Source organism: Malus domestica, chromosome 17 (assembly GCF_042453785.1).
Source record: "Malus domestica chromosome 17, GDT2T_hap1".
In the NCBI taxonomy this organism is placed as follows: domain Eukaryota; kingdom Viridiplantae; phylum Streptophyta; class Magnoliopsida; order Rosales; family Rosaceae; genus Malus; species Malus domestica.
The window spans coordinates 17,943,155-17,958,813 of NC_091677.1; the positions used below are offsets into that span (position 1 = coordinate 17,943,155).

At 40.3% G+C, this 15,659-nt stretch overlaps 1 protein-coding gene across 1 annotated transcript; it reads right to left on the reverse strand.

Moving 5' to 3' along the window:
* Positions 1 to 348: 348 nt before the first annotated feature.
* Positions 349 to 11,378, reverse strand: LOC103401769 (casein kinase 1-like protein 2). Its single transcript, XM_008340489.3, has 14 exons — positions 11,071 to 11,378; positions 10,935 to 10,975; positions 10,023 to 10,092; positions 9,779 to 9,927; positions 9,591 to 9,686; positions 9,400 to 9,470; positions 3,648 to 3,709; positions 3,496 to 3,559; positions 2,241 to 2,325; positions 2,002 to 2,128; positions 1,824 to 1,906; positions 1,686 to 1,749; positions 1,267 to 1,409; positions 349 to 1,089 (listed from the first exon to the last, which is right to left on the reverse strand). Exons 1-14 carry the CDS (start codon positions 11,150 to 11,152, stop codon positions 793 to 795), a joined length of 1,434 nt encoding a protein of 477 aa, XP_008338711.2. The 5' UTR covers positions 11,153 to 11,378; the 3' UTR covers positions 349 to 792.
* Between the last annotated feature and the right edge of the window lie 4,281 nt (positions 11,379 to 15,659).

Below are 15,659 nucleotides of genomic sequence, written 5' to 3' on the forward strand. Positions count from 1 at the left end.
CATATGTTCAATGAGCCTCACAAAGTATCGACAGAATGCACAGCGAGCCTCCTAAAATTTCGACAGTGCGCGCGGTGAGCCGAGCCAGCCCCTCTTGGCTATAGTTGGTTGGCAGGTTACTGGGCGCGCTCAAGAAACACACTAAACGCGGGCAGCAGGGCCTGTGAAATTGCCAATTTGCCCGGCAAAGTGGCTAATAAGCGAGGGATAATAGTTGGCGACTCAAATCTATAATTTTAGTTAGAGAAAACACCCAAGACAAGAAATCGATACAATCTTCTGCCATAAATTTCCGTACAAGTAAATATTGACACACATTGCCCCGAAAATATACTTAACATCAACTCGTACGCCTAAACCCTCGGTACTTTTAACTACTTATAACAAGGAGGATTACAATATCATAATATGCATCAACAAATCAAAACACTGGTGTACTTACAGTTTTACAGTGTCTATCTGCATTCGAGGCACACAATGTTTGATGAAAAGCACAAACATACATGATAACATCAAGTTACTTGGAAACAAAGGTATTTTAGAAGGTGAAACCAGGGCGACCCAACTTGAACTGTATTGACAGAGGCCTTTTCACCTGGTAGGTTTCCGGGGCATCCAATTTCCACTTCTGCATCACGTCTTTATTGCAAACTGCTTTCGAGAGACGGCCCCCAAACGTTGCAGCTTTCCTCAAACATACTACACTTTTAAAACAAATTCCACCCCAAGCGCATGACAAATGTATACGGTTTTTCAAATTTACAGTGTACCAGAAATTGAGAGAGGCTGCTGTTAATACTGTACTCTATCATCATTATTAAAATGCAGGCTCTCAATACCCTTGAGAGTGGACTCTAAGTTCTTTGTGTTTGAAATATTTCTTCCTGAAGATGTACGGTTGCTATCTGAAGGCACAACCGGTGAACTTCTTTGGCCACCAGAAATTTTACCTAGTGTTCCGGGACTTATTTCTGTGGTTTGAAGGCGAGAGGGATCAGTTTCACTGCTAGCAAACACAGCATCCCGACTGCTAGAGACTGCAGCCCTCCTCGATGATCCACTTGACCGCATGAAATTAGAACTTGATAACTGCACGATCAAAGCAAATTGAATGGAATAAATTAATCCAAGATGGTACAAACCCAAATAGCAATGAATAAAACAAACTAGCTGTAGAACTGAGATGAACTTGTCAAACTGGTAAATCAAAAAACAACCAAACAGGATGAAACTTAATGAATCATGATACAAACAGAAATGTTTTACCATTGCGTCTTTAGAAAGAGATGGATCATTTGCAGCAGGACTTTTTTGTCTGGACAGGTTTCCAGAATTTACAAGTGGTCCAGAGTTTCTCCTACGAGAGGGATCTGATGACGACCAACCAGTTGGTCTACCTTCCTCACCACCTACAAAAAAGTTAAGAACAAGAAGATGAATAACTAACACTTGAGCTACTTGAAGAGAAAGACATACAACTACTAGAATAAAATATAATAAGCCGCTCTTCAAGAAGATACGGAGAACACTTCAAGTAGCCATACAAAGTAAACCGATTATGCAGCAAAAAAGTTTGTGAGTGCACTTTCCAAGGCACTAAACTAAGTAAACAGGGAGACATGAAACAGAGTTTCGACGTGTAAATGGAGCTGTTATGTAGAAAATGAAAAGAATGGCAGAATTACCAGATTGTCTTTCAGCATTTGCAACAGTGGGAGGCAAGCCAGAGCTCGGTCCAGCATTAGGACCCTATTACATATTATGTAATGTCAGATAAATGTATGCACTAAAATGCACTGAAAACGTACCACTACATCGCTTACAAGAGGTCGAGTAGGAGGTGTGGCAATCTGTGACTGCTGATATTTCAAGATAGTCCAATCAAATACATAATCAAACTGAAAACCTGAAGAAAGAAGACAACCATGTCAGTAGGCAAGTCTAACGACGCTAACATCACTAGAGCTGCTTCCAGTAACCTATCAAAGAAAGATTTCTAACCTTCCCGAATAAAAAGATCACGAAAGAGTCTCTTCAGATAAGCATAATCTGGTTTATCATCAAATCGCAGAGACCTACAGTAATGGAAGTACGACGCAAACTCTGTGGGATACCCACGGCATAATGCCTATGAAAGAATCAAGAGAAAAGCAGTCAATATTTATAATGAATTATTATATATAATCTTGTCTTTATAAAAAAAATTAACAAAGAATTGTTATCAATAGATTTCAGCTTACCTCAATCGAAGTTGACACTTTCTTTTCACTGATCTTCTCATACTTTTGCTTTTTTGTTCCTGCTTTCAATCCCTGCCAAGGAAGACTAAAGAAGGGAAAAAAAAAAGTCATAAAATAATAGAACATGAGAAATTATATAGGCTTTTTATCACAAATGGTCCCTAAAATTGGTCTAACTCCTCATTTTGGTCCCTCAATTTCAAAATAAATCAATGTCGTCCCTGAAATTGGTTGTCCCAAATCAATTTATTCCCTTAAGCATTCCGTCAATTATACTGATGTGGCACACATGTAGGGTCTACAAGTCCAATAATATGATGTCACGTGGTTAGTACAAAAAAAAGTCTTTAAAGTTCTAAAACTTAATAAAATTAAATATAAAGGAAAAAGAAAAATAAACTAAATAAAAACCAGGAACTCAGAAAGATTCAATCTTGGGGAAAATGGTCGACGAAGACAACAGGCCGCATGATTGAGCCCACTGCTAAATTGAAGCAGGCGCAGATGCAGACGCGGAACAAGGAAGGAGAAAAGAAGCGTGCTTTCTAACCCTAGAGGAACTGCGACCTTTATCAGATGATTCAAATACTTACATATCTATTGGGAGAACATTTGTGTTCGAGCAGATCGATGGGGGAGAAGAGGGAAAGGGTCTCGGTGTAGCAGCTCAATGGGGAGGGGAGTCGACGAGGAAGGGTGGATCCGTCTGATCGGACGCTTGCGGCAGTAATTTGACGGGAAGGGATGGGCATATGAATAGACAGGGACGGAGGAGTCGGGGGATTAATGAGGATGGGCAGCTCGACGAAGAGATGGCACTAGCAGCCCAAATCTAGAAGAAGAGGTGGGCGGCAGGAGTTGGTGCCTAGGTTCAAGAAACGTCAAAGTATGACAAGGATATGCTGCAGAAGGAGACGACATTATGCTTTTTTTTTTTTTTTTTTTTAAATTATTATTTTATTCTTATATAATTTTGATTTAAAAGATTTTTCAAAGTGTAGTTTTTGTAAAATACCATGTGGCACCATATTATTGTGTCAATGGGTCCCATTTGTGTCATGTCAGCATATTAACAAAAGTTTTGAAGGAATTGTAACAGGACCAAATTAATTTGGGACAGCCAATTTCAAGAACATGGAATGATTTTGACATTGAGGGACCAAAATGATGAGTTTGGTCATTTTCAAGGATAATTTGTGATAAATACCCAATTAAATATATACACATATGTAACAATGGCAGGCACAACAATTACCTTCCTCTTAGAAAGTACATGAGCACATATCCAAGTGATTCTAAATCATCCCTGCGGCTTTGTTCTACGCAGCATAAAATTAACATGATCAGTCACATGAAAGGCGGGAACAAGGAAGAGAAAAAGTTAAGAGAGTGAGATAGCTTGCTTACCAATGCCAAGGTGAGTATTCATGCTTGCATATCTTGCAGTACCAGTCAAATTCTTATTTTCTCTGTAGTTAAACAAGTACCAAATTAACAATACATAGAAAAGCTAAGAAAGACATACAACAACAACAACAACAACAAAGCCTTTTCCCACTAAGTGGGGTCGGCTATATGAATCCTAGAACGCCATTGCGCTCGGTTTTGTGTCATGTCCTCCGTTAGATCCAAGTACTCTAAGTCTTTTCTTAGAGTCTCTTCCAAAGTTTTCCTAGGTCTTCCTCTACCCCTTCGGCCCTGAACCTCTGTCCCGTAGTCACATTTTCGAACCGGAGCGTCAGTCGGCCTTCTTTGCACATGTCCAAATCACCGGAGCCGATTTTCTCTCATCTTTCCTACAATTTCGGCTACTCCTACTTTACCTCGGATATCCTCATTCCCAATCTTATCCTTTCTCGTGTGCCCACACATCCCACGAAGCATCCTCATCTCCGCTACACCCATTTTGTGTACGTGTTGATGCTTCACCACCCAACATTCTGTGCCATACAACATCACTGGCCTTATTGCCGTCCTATAAAATTTTCCCTTGAGCTTCAGTGGCCTACGACGGTCACACAACACGCCGGATGCACTCTTTCCATCCAGCTCGTATTCTATGGTTGAGATCTCCATCTAATTCTCCGTTCTCTTGCAAGATAGATCCTAGGTAGCGAAAACGGTCGCTTTTTTGTGATCTTCGCTAGATTGCTCCGGTCATTAATGTGGATAAGTATATAAATGGATAGAGATAGGAAAGCAAACACAAGATGTACGTGGTTCACCCAGATTGGCTACGTCCACGGAATAGAAGAGTTCTCATTAATTGTGAAGGGTTTACACAAGTACATAGGTTCAAGCTCTCCTTTAGTGAGTACAAGTGAATGATTTAGTACAAATGACATTCGGAAATATTGTGGGAGAATGATCTCGTAATCACGAAACTTCTAAGTATCGGAGTGTGGTGTCGTCTTGACTTGCCTTATCTGTCTCATAGGTAGATGTGGCATCTTCTCTGGAAGTCCTCTTCCTCCATCCAGGGGTGGTATCTTTAACTGGTGGAGATGCACAAGGTAATGTATCAATTTCACTTGAAGCTTACTTGTAGTTTCAGGCTTGGTCAAGCGCGATACAAACCATGTAGTAGGAGTCCCCCAAGTCGCCGAGCTAGGGGGTCTGCTGAAAGAGGTCACAGACAAGGTAAGCAATCAGAGCTCCGACTGATTGTTCACCTTCTCCCCATCTTGCAGCAGCATGAAGGATAAAGAGAAGAAAAATGAGAAGAGATGATATGAGATACTTTTGCTTTTGAAGAAGTAACTTTCCACAGGCTTATTCTTGAACTGAGCTGGAGGGTTTTCTGGTTTCCTCCAGAGTATAAGGCCGACTGAAGAATTTGAGGATCAAAACAAGTCCATCAAATCTAGAGTACATTCCACCCTGCTGATATGGGATACTTTTGCTTTTGACAGAGTAATGGATGTATCGGCACGTGTGCTGTTACGCTTGTCTCCACATGCTTCCTTGTATCCTTCGCACTTGCCCTATCTGTTCCTCAAGCAGATGCGGAATCTTCCCTGGAAACATAAGATGTTGAAGATGAGTACTCGAGAGCAATGCCAGGTAAGTAATCAGGTAAGGGGTTCCAGGCAGTCAGTTCCTGGCTGGAAGCTTGATTCCAAGTGCTGACTGATTGCTCTCTTTCTCCTTGTCTTACAGGTAAAAACAAGGCCAAAAGAAAAGACAGGGAAAAAGCATGATATGGGATACTCTTGCTTTTAACCCTGATGATATGAGATATTCTTGCTCTAGTATAGCTTGTTTGCAGAGGTATTATCGGGGGGAAAGAAAGCTGAATATTTCGAAAGGCTTCGTTGGGAGTGCCCTCTCAGATATGATAAAGGGTTGAGCATTTTTGCAGGTCTGCCTGTCCGTTGGGGATGGAGGTCGACATATATAGGAGTCTCCCTAACAACAAGTAGTAATGCTATTCCTTTACCCTGCTTGGTCATAGCACGGTAGTGGGAGCTGCCAGTTTCACATGTTTTAACTCTGTCAGAGCACTTTGAAAAAGTGGTCTGTGGTATCTGGCTCTCGAGATTCGGAGAACGATGCCTCTTCGATTTTTGAGAAAGCAATCATGCTGGGGGTCTGACTCTCGAGATTCGGAGAGCAGTGTCTCTTTGATTTTTGAGGAAGTAATCATGTTGGGAATCTGGCTCTCGAGATTCGGAGGGCGGTGCCTCTTCGATTTTGGAGCAAGCAATCTTGTTGGGAGTGTTGTCTCGAATGTGAGTAAAGGTTGGGCATGTTTGCTAGTCTACCTTGCCACGAAGCACAAAGGTTGACACACAGGGACTTTCCAATTATCCAGCAATGGTACTGTTCCTTTACCCTCTCTTCGATTTTGAGAAAGTAGTCATGTTGGGAGTCTAGCTCTCGAGATTCGGAGGACGGTGCCTCTTCGATTTTGGAGCAAGCAATCTTGTTGGGAGTGTTTTCTCGAATGTGAGTAAAGGTTGGGCATGTTTGCTAGTCTACCTTGCCACGAAGCACAGAGGTTGACACACAGGGACTTTCCAATTATCCAGCAGTGGTACTGTTCCTTTACCCTTGTGGGTAATAATATGGTAGCTAGACCTTCAAAATTTATGTGTCTAAACTTTGTTAGTGCTGTTTCTTTGCTATTCTTTTACCTTTCTTGGTCAGAGCGATGTAGTGGGAGCTGCAAGCTTCACGTGCTCAACTTTGGCAGAGAACTTTGGCAAAGTTATCTGTGGTACCCATGAGCTATTGTTGCGTGTGGGGAGTGGGTGATTGAACAGTAAGATTCATGTGCTTTCTACTTCACCAGAAGTCTTCGACAGAATGCCCATAATTTCTGCAAAGCTGAGTGTGCGTGTGACAGGTGCTGACAAGGCTAGAAAAGTAGGTGCCTCTTCGATTTCTGAGATCGGCCCTCGTGGTCTCAGAGCAGCCCAGCTTTTGAGAAAGCGAGCGCCTCTTCGATTGATTCGGAGAACGATGCCTCATCGATTTTTGAGAAAGCAATCATGCTGGGGGTCTGGCTCTCGAGATTCGGGGAGCAGTGTCTCTTCGATTTTTGAGAAAGTAATCATGTTGGGAGTCTGGCTCTCGAGATTCGGAGGGCGGTGCCTCTTCGATTTTGGAGCAAGCAATCTTGTTGGAAGTGTTTTCTCGAAATGTGAGTAAAGGTTGGGCATGTTTGCTAGTCTACCTTGCCACGAAGCATAGAGGTTGACACACAGGGACTTTCCAATTATCCAGCAATGGTACTGTTCCTTTACCCTCTCTTCGATTTTTAAGAAAGTAGTCATGTTGGGAGTCTGGCTCTTGAGATTCGGAGGACGGTGCCTCTTCGATTTTGGAGCAAGCAATCTTATTGGGAGTGTTTTCTCGAATGTGAGTAAAGGTTGGGCATGTTTGCTAGTCTACCTTGCCACGAAGCACAGAGGTTGACACACAGGGACTTTCCAATTATCCAGCAGTGGTACTATTCCTTTACCCTTGTGGGTAATAATATGGCAGCTAGACCTTCAAAATTTATGGGTCTAGACTTTGTTAGTGCTGTTTCTTTGCTATTCTTTTACCCTTCTTGGTCAGAGCGATGTAGTGGGAGCTGCAAGCTTCACGTGCTCAACTTTGGCAGAAAACTTTGGCAAAGTTATCTGTGGTACTCATGAGCTATTGTTGCGTGTGGGAAGTGGGTGATTGAACAGTAAGATTCATGTGTTTTCTACTTCCCCAGAAGTCTTTGACAGAATGCCCATAATTTCCGCAAAGCTGAGTGTGCGTGTGACAGATGCTGACAAGGCTGGAAAAGTAGGTGCCTCTTCGATTTCTGAGATCGGCCCTCGTGGTCTCTGGGGAGCCCAGCTTTTGAGAAAGCAAGCGCCTCTTCGATTTCTGAGATCGGCCTTCGTGGTCTTTGAGCAGCCCAACTTTTGAGAAAGCAAACGTCTCTTCGATTTCTGAGATCAACCCTCGTGATCTCTAAGCAGCCCAACTTTTGAGAAAGCAAACGCCTCTTCGATTTCTGAGCAGGCGCCTCTTCGATTTCTGAAGCTCCGTCGAGTGCAGATTTTTATAGGGGCTGGCATTAAGTTCCAAAGCACACTTGAATCTCCACCAGTAGAAGCTTCATTCTTGCAATTCTAAGATCTTGATTTGTCCGACCTCTTCTCTCTTCAACACCTTTGAAAATGTCTGGCCCCTCCGACCGTCGTTTTGACTTGAACCTTGTTGAAGAGGCAGCCCCGCCTTATCCAGACAACATATGGCGCCCATCCTTCGTCTCCCCTACTGGTCCTCTTACCGTTGGGGATTCCGTGATGAAGAATGATATGACCGCTGCGGTGGTGGCCAGGAACCTTCTCACTCCCAAAGATAACAGACTACTTTCCAAACGGTCTGATGAGTTAGCTGTTAAGGATTCGCTGGCTCTCAGTGTTCAGTGTGCAGGTTCTGTGTCTAATATGGCCCAACGCCTATTTGCTCGAACCCGCCAAGTTGAATCATTGGCGGCTGAAGTGATGAGTCTCAAACAGGAGATTAGAGGGCTCAAGCATGAGAATAAACAGTTGCACCGGCTCGCACATGACTATGCTACAAACATGAAGAGGAAGCTTGACCAGATGAAGGAAACTGATGGTCAGGTTTTACTTGATCATCAGAGATTTGTGGGTTTGTTCCAAAGGCATTTTTTGCCTTCGTCTTCTGGGGCTGTACCGCGTAATGAAGCTCCAAATGATCAACCTCTGATGCCTCCTCCTTCTAGGGTTCTGTCTAGTACTGAGGCTCCAAATGATCCCCCTCCGGTGCCTTCTCTTTCTGGGGCTCTACCGACTGCTGAGACTTCTCCTAAGCAACCTTTGTGAAGGCTCCCTCTTGTGTGTTTATTTTGACTCATGTATATGTACATATTTGTAGCTTATCGGGGATATCAATAAATAAGCTTTCCTTCATTTCAACGTATTGTGTTAAATACACCAAAGCCTTATTCGCTAAGTTCTTTGAATTTTCTTTTGTTGAAGCTTGTATGTTGAAGCTTTCTGAGTGGAGCATGTAGGTTGGGGTAGTGTTCCCTTAATTTCCCGAGTGAGGAAAACTTCTCGGTTGGAGACTTGGAAAATCCAAGTCACTGAGTGGGATCGGCTATATGAATCTTAGAACAAAAGCTAAGAAAGACATGAATTGTCAAAACAGTATTGAACTGGGGCAGTTCCCAAAATGAAAGGACAAATTGATTGCCATATAAAGAATAAATTGCATGCACAATATTGTGCGATTTTCTTCCTTAATCATTTATTTGTGGTCTAGATACTGACGAACTCCAGCCCTCCATCCCCTTGAATGGAAGTTTGATGAAACCTGCTCTAGACCAGATCAAAACTTGACCAGACGAAAATAAAAGATTTTAGAACACAGTCCATGCACCTAAATTATTCTATTAACGGTGATACTTCAAAGTGATTATCCATCGATGGTACACTGGACATCTATTGCAGCAAGAGCTTAAAACAAACAGACACAAAAAAGACCAACCACTTAAAGAATTGGCTGTACACCTGAAAACACATTTTACTATTAAAAATAGCGACAAGACAAACAGAACTAACAACATTCATATTTGAGGTGAGCTATGTAACTAATTAATATAAACAAAGAATCATTTATTAAATAATCCAAACAAACCAACCTATAAGGAATGTGCTGATGAGTCGAAGTGTCTCTATACTTCTTAGCGAGACCGAAGTCAATGATGTAAATCTACATGAAAGAAGAGATTTAATATGCACTTATATATAATAGAAACCTAAATTTCATAGTGAGTTACATAGAACACATCTTAAGAGAGAAAAACAAATTTAAATAGCAAGTTCCAAAAACCTGATTTGCTCGTCGACCCAAACCCATTAGGAAATTGTCTGGTTTAATATCACGGTGTAGAAAGGACTTGGAATGAACAAACTCCACTCGATTGATCTGACACAAATTTCAAGACTAGGATGATCAAGCTGTACGGAAGATTAGATTTTAGAAGAACATGCATTTGTGCAAAAAGCAAAAAAACCTACCATTTGATCTGCAAGCATGAGAACAGTCTTAAGAGATAATTTCCTACTGCAAAAGTTGAACAAATCTTCAAGACTAGGTCCCAGTAAATCCATCACAAGAACATTATAGTCTCCTTCAGTGCCATACCATCTCACGTTTGGAACTCCAGCTGTGAAAATTGTATATAGCAGCCAGTTCAGAAAGATACATACTAGACCTTACAAAATATTAAAAAGCAACATGGATAATGGTAAAGGCCATTACTTCCTCCCTGTAGTATTTTATACAGCTTTGATTCATACAACAATTGTGGATGCTTCGTTTTGACATTTTCCTGAGAAAAAGAAGTACATTGAATTTAATAATATATATATAACAGCATATTCATCCAAATATGCACACAACCAGACTTCTTAATCTTAACGTTTATCCTCACAACACAGTTCAGGGGATCAAACAGCAGGCAATTTTACAGTCACAAAGACTTGCTAAAGAAAAGAAAAAAAGAAATATGTGGATGAAACTATCGTAATCCACAGGGGGCACTTGAAGCATTAGAAAGTTCAGGTTCACTAGGCCACTTGATTGTAACCTAGCAACCACCCAGAATTGTCAATAGCTAAGTGTAGACATTCCAATATCTACTTCTATAGTGCCTTGATACCAAAGTATGAACGGACTACTCCACTTGGGGGCACCCAATACAGTGAACCGACGTGCCCAAACTAAGCTCAACCATACAAAATCACATTCTGCTTTTTCAAAATTTCATTGCCCAATATCACCCGATTTCAACCACCCACAATGTGGAAGATGGGTCGACAAGTACAAATCCAAAGATCATAAAGCAAACTAGGTTCAGTTCCAACTGTGAACATCATGCCACAATCATAATGCCCTCCTTAAGTTTATAACAGCGAAACACAATTTAAAACCCGCCAAAGTCACATTTACGCATTAAAACGAGCCCAAATTTACACTTCTAAACACTCATCCAAACATAGTCTGTTTCTATACAGCATGATCATCACTTCAGCAAGCAATGATACAACTACAAATTGATCACAGTTTTGAAGTCAATTTGGCAAAAAGATTATTACAAAAAAGCACATATATCCAAGAAAAAAACTGATAATTTCTCAATGCGGAAAAAAAAAAATTCCAAACAGAACTTACAAGCTTAATCGCAACCTCCTCATTTGTCTGAATATTAGTACCTGAAAATAATAACAGAAAAAAAAAATAAAATAAAATAAAAATTGAAAAAAAATAAAAACTAACAAAAATCACCGAAAAGGTAAAGATAAAAAACCTAGGTAGATCTCTCCGAAAGATCCGCTACCGATCTTCCGGCCAAGTCGAAACCTGCCGCCGACCCGCGGCTCCATCGCCATCCCCAAAACTCGAAACGATCTCTCACAGAGAAACCCTAGCCCTAAATCAAACCTAAAAAATCCCTAAAAAGAAAGAAAAATTGGGGCCGTACGAGGCCTTGACCAAACCTAAGTCTTGGAGAGGGAGTCAGATAAACTTGAGAAGTTGGTGCGGGCAGGGATGGCAATTGGAGGGATGGGGAGGGATAGAAGTGGAAAGTGGGAGGACTTTCTCTCTTTAGAAGTCTAGGATTAGAGTGAGAGCATAGTCTGAAATATCGATAATATCAACGAAATATCTAAGATATTTCGATTTTTTCGAATCACGGACATTTTGGAATATATTCATGTACATATCGTACAAATATCGACAATATCGATGATAATATCGACAATATCGATGATAATATCGGAAAATATCGATTTCGATAATTTCGCTCACACGTCAACAATATTTTGTCAAAATATCGGTGTAATATTGCTAAAATATCAAAAATATCGATGTAAAGGAAGGAAAAAAAAAAGAAAAAGAAAAAAAAAGGGGAAAAAGGGAGGAAAAAAAAGACAAAAAGGATTTGAACCCCTCCCATTTTACTCCTCCAACACCATAACCACCATATATCACTTATGTTTTAGTAATAATATGCTAAAATATTTATATTTATATGAGTGACATGTTAACAATTACATGCAAAACTATTTTGGGGATTTATCATTTGATGAATACTCTTCACAATAAACTTACTCTACACATAGAGATGATAAAGATAGTGAAAATTTTGAACCTTATAGGAACTTTATGTGGTACTAAATCACTCATGTATCTTACCATGCAATGTATAAAGTATAAAATATTGTAGTAAATCATTATATATAAATGATTATGGTGTGTTTAATCATTTTTTCATTAATTACTACATATTTTCTACACTCACAGTGTTTGCCAGCTCGCTGTATAATCAACTTAAATCAGTTAAATCCATCATGTAAAGCATTTCCTTCTAATTTTTTTTTTTGATAAACTAATAGATAATTGACTAAATAAACATTCTCCAAAGTTTCAATAAAAATTTCCAAGTTTTTCTTACAATTTCCGTGGTTTTTATTCAATTTTTATTGATATCGATAATATCCCGATATTTCCATCGAAATTTCCATGTTTTTGGACTATCGATATTTCCAATATCATCGATATTTTATACCATGAGTGAGAGAGAAGAAGAAGACCGTGAGAATGCGTTATGACATTTTTCACGCCCTGTCGCGTTGCGCGCTTCGATCGAATCGAAGAGGTACTTTTTCCTGGATTAGGATCCTCTCTGAGCAGATGGAGAGGATCCTCCTTACCAGACCCATCGGGCTGTTCAATTTTTATCCAACGACTATAAAAAAGGGGTTCCTCTAAAAGTTATAATAATTATAGCCGTTGGACAAAAATTGAACTGCCTGATGGGCTTGGTCAAGAGGATCATCTCTATCTGCTAAGGAGAGGATACTGATCCTTTTTTCCTACGCCCCGCGCCTACCTTTGTTTCTTTTTGGGGTATTAAATTCCCGCAACGGCGTTGTTTTGGTTGCTTTGAGAAACCAAAATCCTTTTGTGGAGGAATGTGCTTGGGTTACCCCATTGGTTTCGGTTACAAATATTGAGAGAGGATCCTCGTTGAGGATTCAACGAAGATCATTCAATCACATCCGTTCATCGTACATCATGCGGTTTGTTTTCATCAGATATTGTTTATATTCAATTTTAAATAAAAAAATTGACAATGATTTTTTATCGCACAATGTACGATGAACGGATGTAATTTGAGAATCCTCGGGATCCTCACAAAGAGGATCATCACCAGATCATCTCTCACAAATATTACTTGTTACGAGTTTTTAATCAGATATAACTATAACGTTGCCACTTAATATTACGATCTAGTTGTATTCATCTTCACTTGTAAATAAGAGGTTTTAAGTTCGATTCTCATCAAAAGAGAATTTGAATCACATAATTGCAAGCTCATTGTAAGGCCAAGCTCAAACTGTGACGACCCGTCCCGAATAAATATATATTTTCTCCCTAAATGTGTGAAAATGACGATTATGCCCTCGTTAGCTTGGTGATGTGGATGTACATATATAGTTTTAAATTATTTTCTCATGGTCGTAATTAAATTGTACTCGACGTCACGAGCGCGTTGAGGTGAGTTACGGTCGAATCAGAGTTGTAACGAGAAAGGTACGATTATTAATGAGCATAAACGAGTAAGTTATGGACCAATTATATTGGGTTCCTACTTCTTTGGGCCCAATCAGGTTTTATTTTCTTTCTTCTTTATGCCAATCCCATAACACACACACACATGTGCAACCTCACCTTCTCTCTCTTCTCTTCTCGATTGTTCTCTCGTCCATACAACCGAGAGACCATCGCCTATAACCTTAACCAAACGTCACGGATCAAGCTATTGAAGGTCACCATCGTACTCCTCGTGACTTCACGAGTTGAGAGGTACATTTTGGCCGTGGAACGAGTCACGGGAACTTGAGAACTCTCGAGCTTCAGCAAGTTGGTTGTTGCTTTGTTGTGATCGAGGCCTTTTTTGAAGGTTTTAAGGCTCGAGGAAGCTCCTAAACAACTTTGTAGGAACCTTAGAAGGGATTTGGGACAAAGTTGACGTCGGAGTAGGTGTTTTCGAAAAGCTCCAGTTTAGCCGGATTTTTCCAAGATTTTTTTCTGACTGTTTCTCGTCGGTTTTAAGACTTCAAACTGGTAAGGATTTGTTCTCCTCTTCGAGAGCTTCAAATCCATGTAAAGTTTGTGAAATTTGGTTGAGATTTGAGAGAGAAAATCAAATTTTTAATTTTTCCAGAAACCGGCAATGCAGCGGCGATCGGTTTCGGAATCCAGCAAAGCACCGGAAAAGAAAGAAGAATATTATGTCAACTTTGCCTATTTAATGGAATATTCTATTATTTATTGGAATATTCTCTAATGGCGTTAAATATTTCGTCCAATACGTGCCTGCGAGTGGCCGACGCGTGAGGGCGCGTGAGACATCAGAATTTTTTTCTAAAAATGTGGGGATGTTCGTGGTGTTGAGTAGGCCATGATGGTATATTCAAACACCCCAATTGAGCAACGTATGAGACGTTACTACACGGTTTTGGTTATGTGCTTAAAATTAACATTAAATTAGTTGTTTTGCATATAGGTGAGACGTTTCCGGAGGACTAGCGTAGCCAGGCGAGACTCGGGGGTTACGACCCTGCTACATACCAGTGAATGAGCTTTTGGTTTTCTATATATACATATATATGTTTTCCATTCTCCTAGAAATGGTTTTAAATGGATTTACGTTTCTAAATGCCATGTCAATTCCATGACATTTTAGTATATGCATTAGTATAGATATGCATTAGTATAGATATGCATATTATTGCAAGACGCTGCGGACGCCCAGGTAATCTTCAAGTGAGTACATATTGATGATAGTGATTGCAGTATGTATGGTTATGTTTAGATGCATTTAGTGCTCATTATCCTGCACCTCGGTGTTAATGCTCCGCCTGAGGCCAGGGCTTAGCCTTCACGTGATTGTTCACCTCCCGTACCACACGCTTACCTTGGATCCAAGGCAGGTGCCAGCCTGTCATACAGACCACATTAGGTGGTTCTGACTCGTAGGTGACTTGCGATACTTTGCATAGCCTTCACGTGATCATAGCACTTGAGTGTATCTATTTACACTCAGCCTGTCATACAGACCACATTAGGTGGTTCCAACTCATGTGCAGGAATTGGTAGATAAGCTATAGGCTCAGCCGTACAGGTCACGTTAGGTGACTCCGGCTGACATGTTAGTTTACATTTATTTATTTCACCTAGCTTACTTATTCCATTGCTGACATGGCATATACTTTGTTTTCACTACGCTCGAGCATAACTTCTATATACGTATGTATTATTATTTTCTGGGAAATTATATGGGTTTTATGGTAAGCGGTTATTATTTTTGAAAAGAGAAATGGTTTTAGAAAGCTTTGTTTTTGCCCACTCACGTTTTCTATTTTGCGCCCTTTCAGGTTTTAGTTAGACGTTCGTGTTGGTGGCTTACGAGGATTATACAGCGGTTCTGACCGACTTCAATTAATGTAGGAATTTCTTTCATGTCTTGTATAATTAATACGTAGCCTGCTACACTGTACTTAGGATACCTACGCTCTGAGTACTTGCATTACTACTTTAAACACCTCTGAACACTTTTATGGTTATTTCACCTCTGAACACTTTTATGGTTATTTTAGTGTAAATTAGTTAGTTTTGGTTTTTAATTACTCACATTGTCATATCACTATCACTTCCGCTCTGCGCTCATGGCTACATCACCCTCACATGACGGCCAGAATGCCTTGATTCCGGTCAGGGTGTGTCATAAACCCTTCTCATTTAGTGTAAATATCGTTTGTTAAAAAAAAAAACACTTAATCGGTTTTTCTCAAATGATTCTTGAAATTGATCTAGTTCAGAGCATCT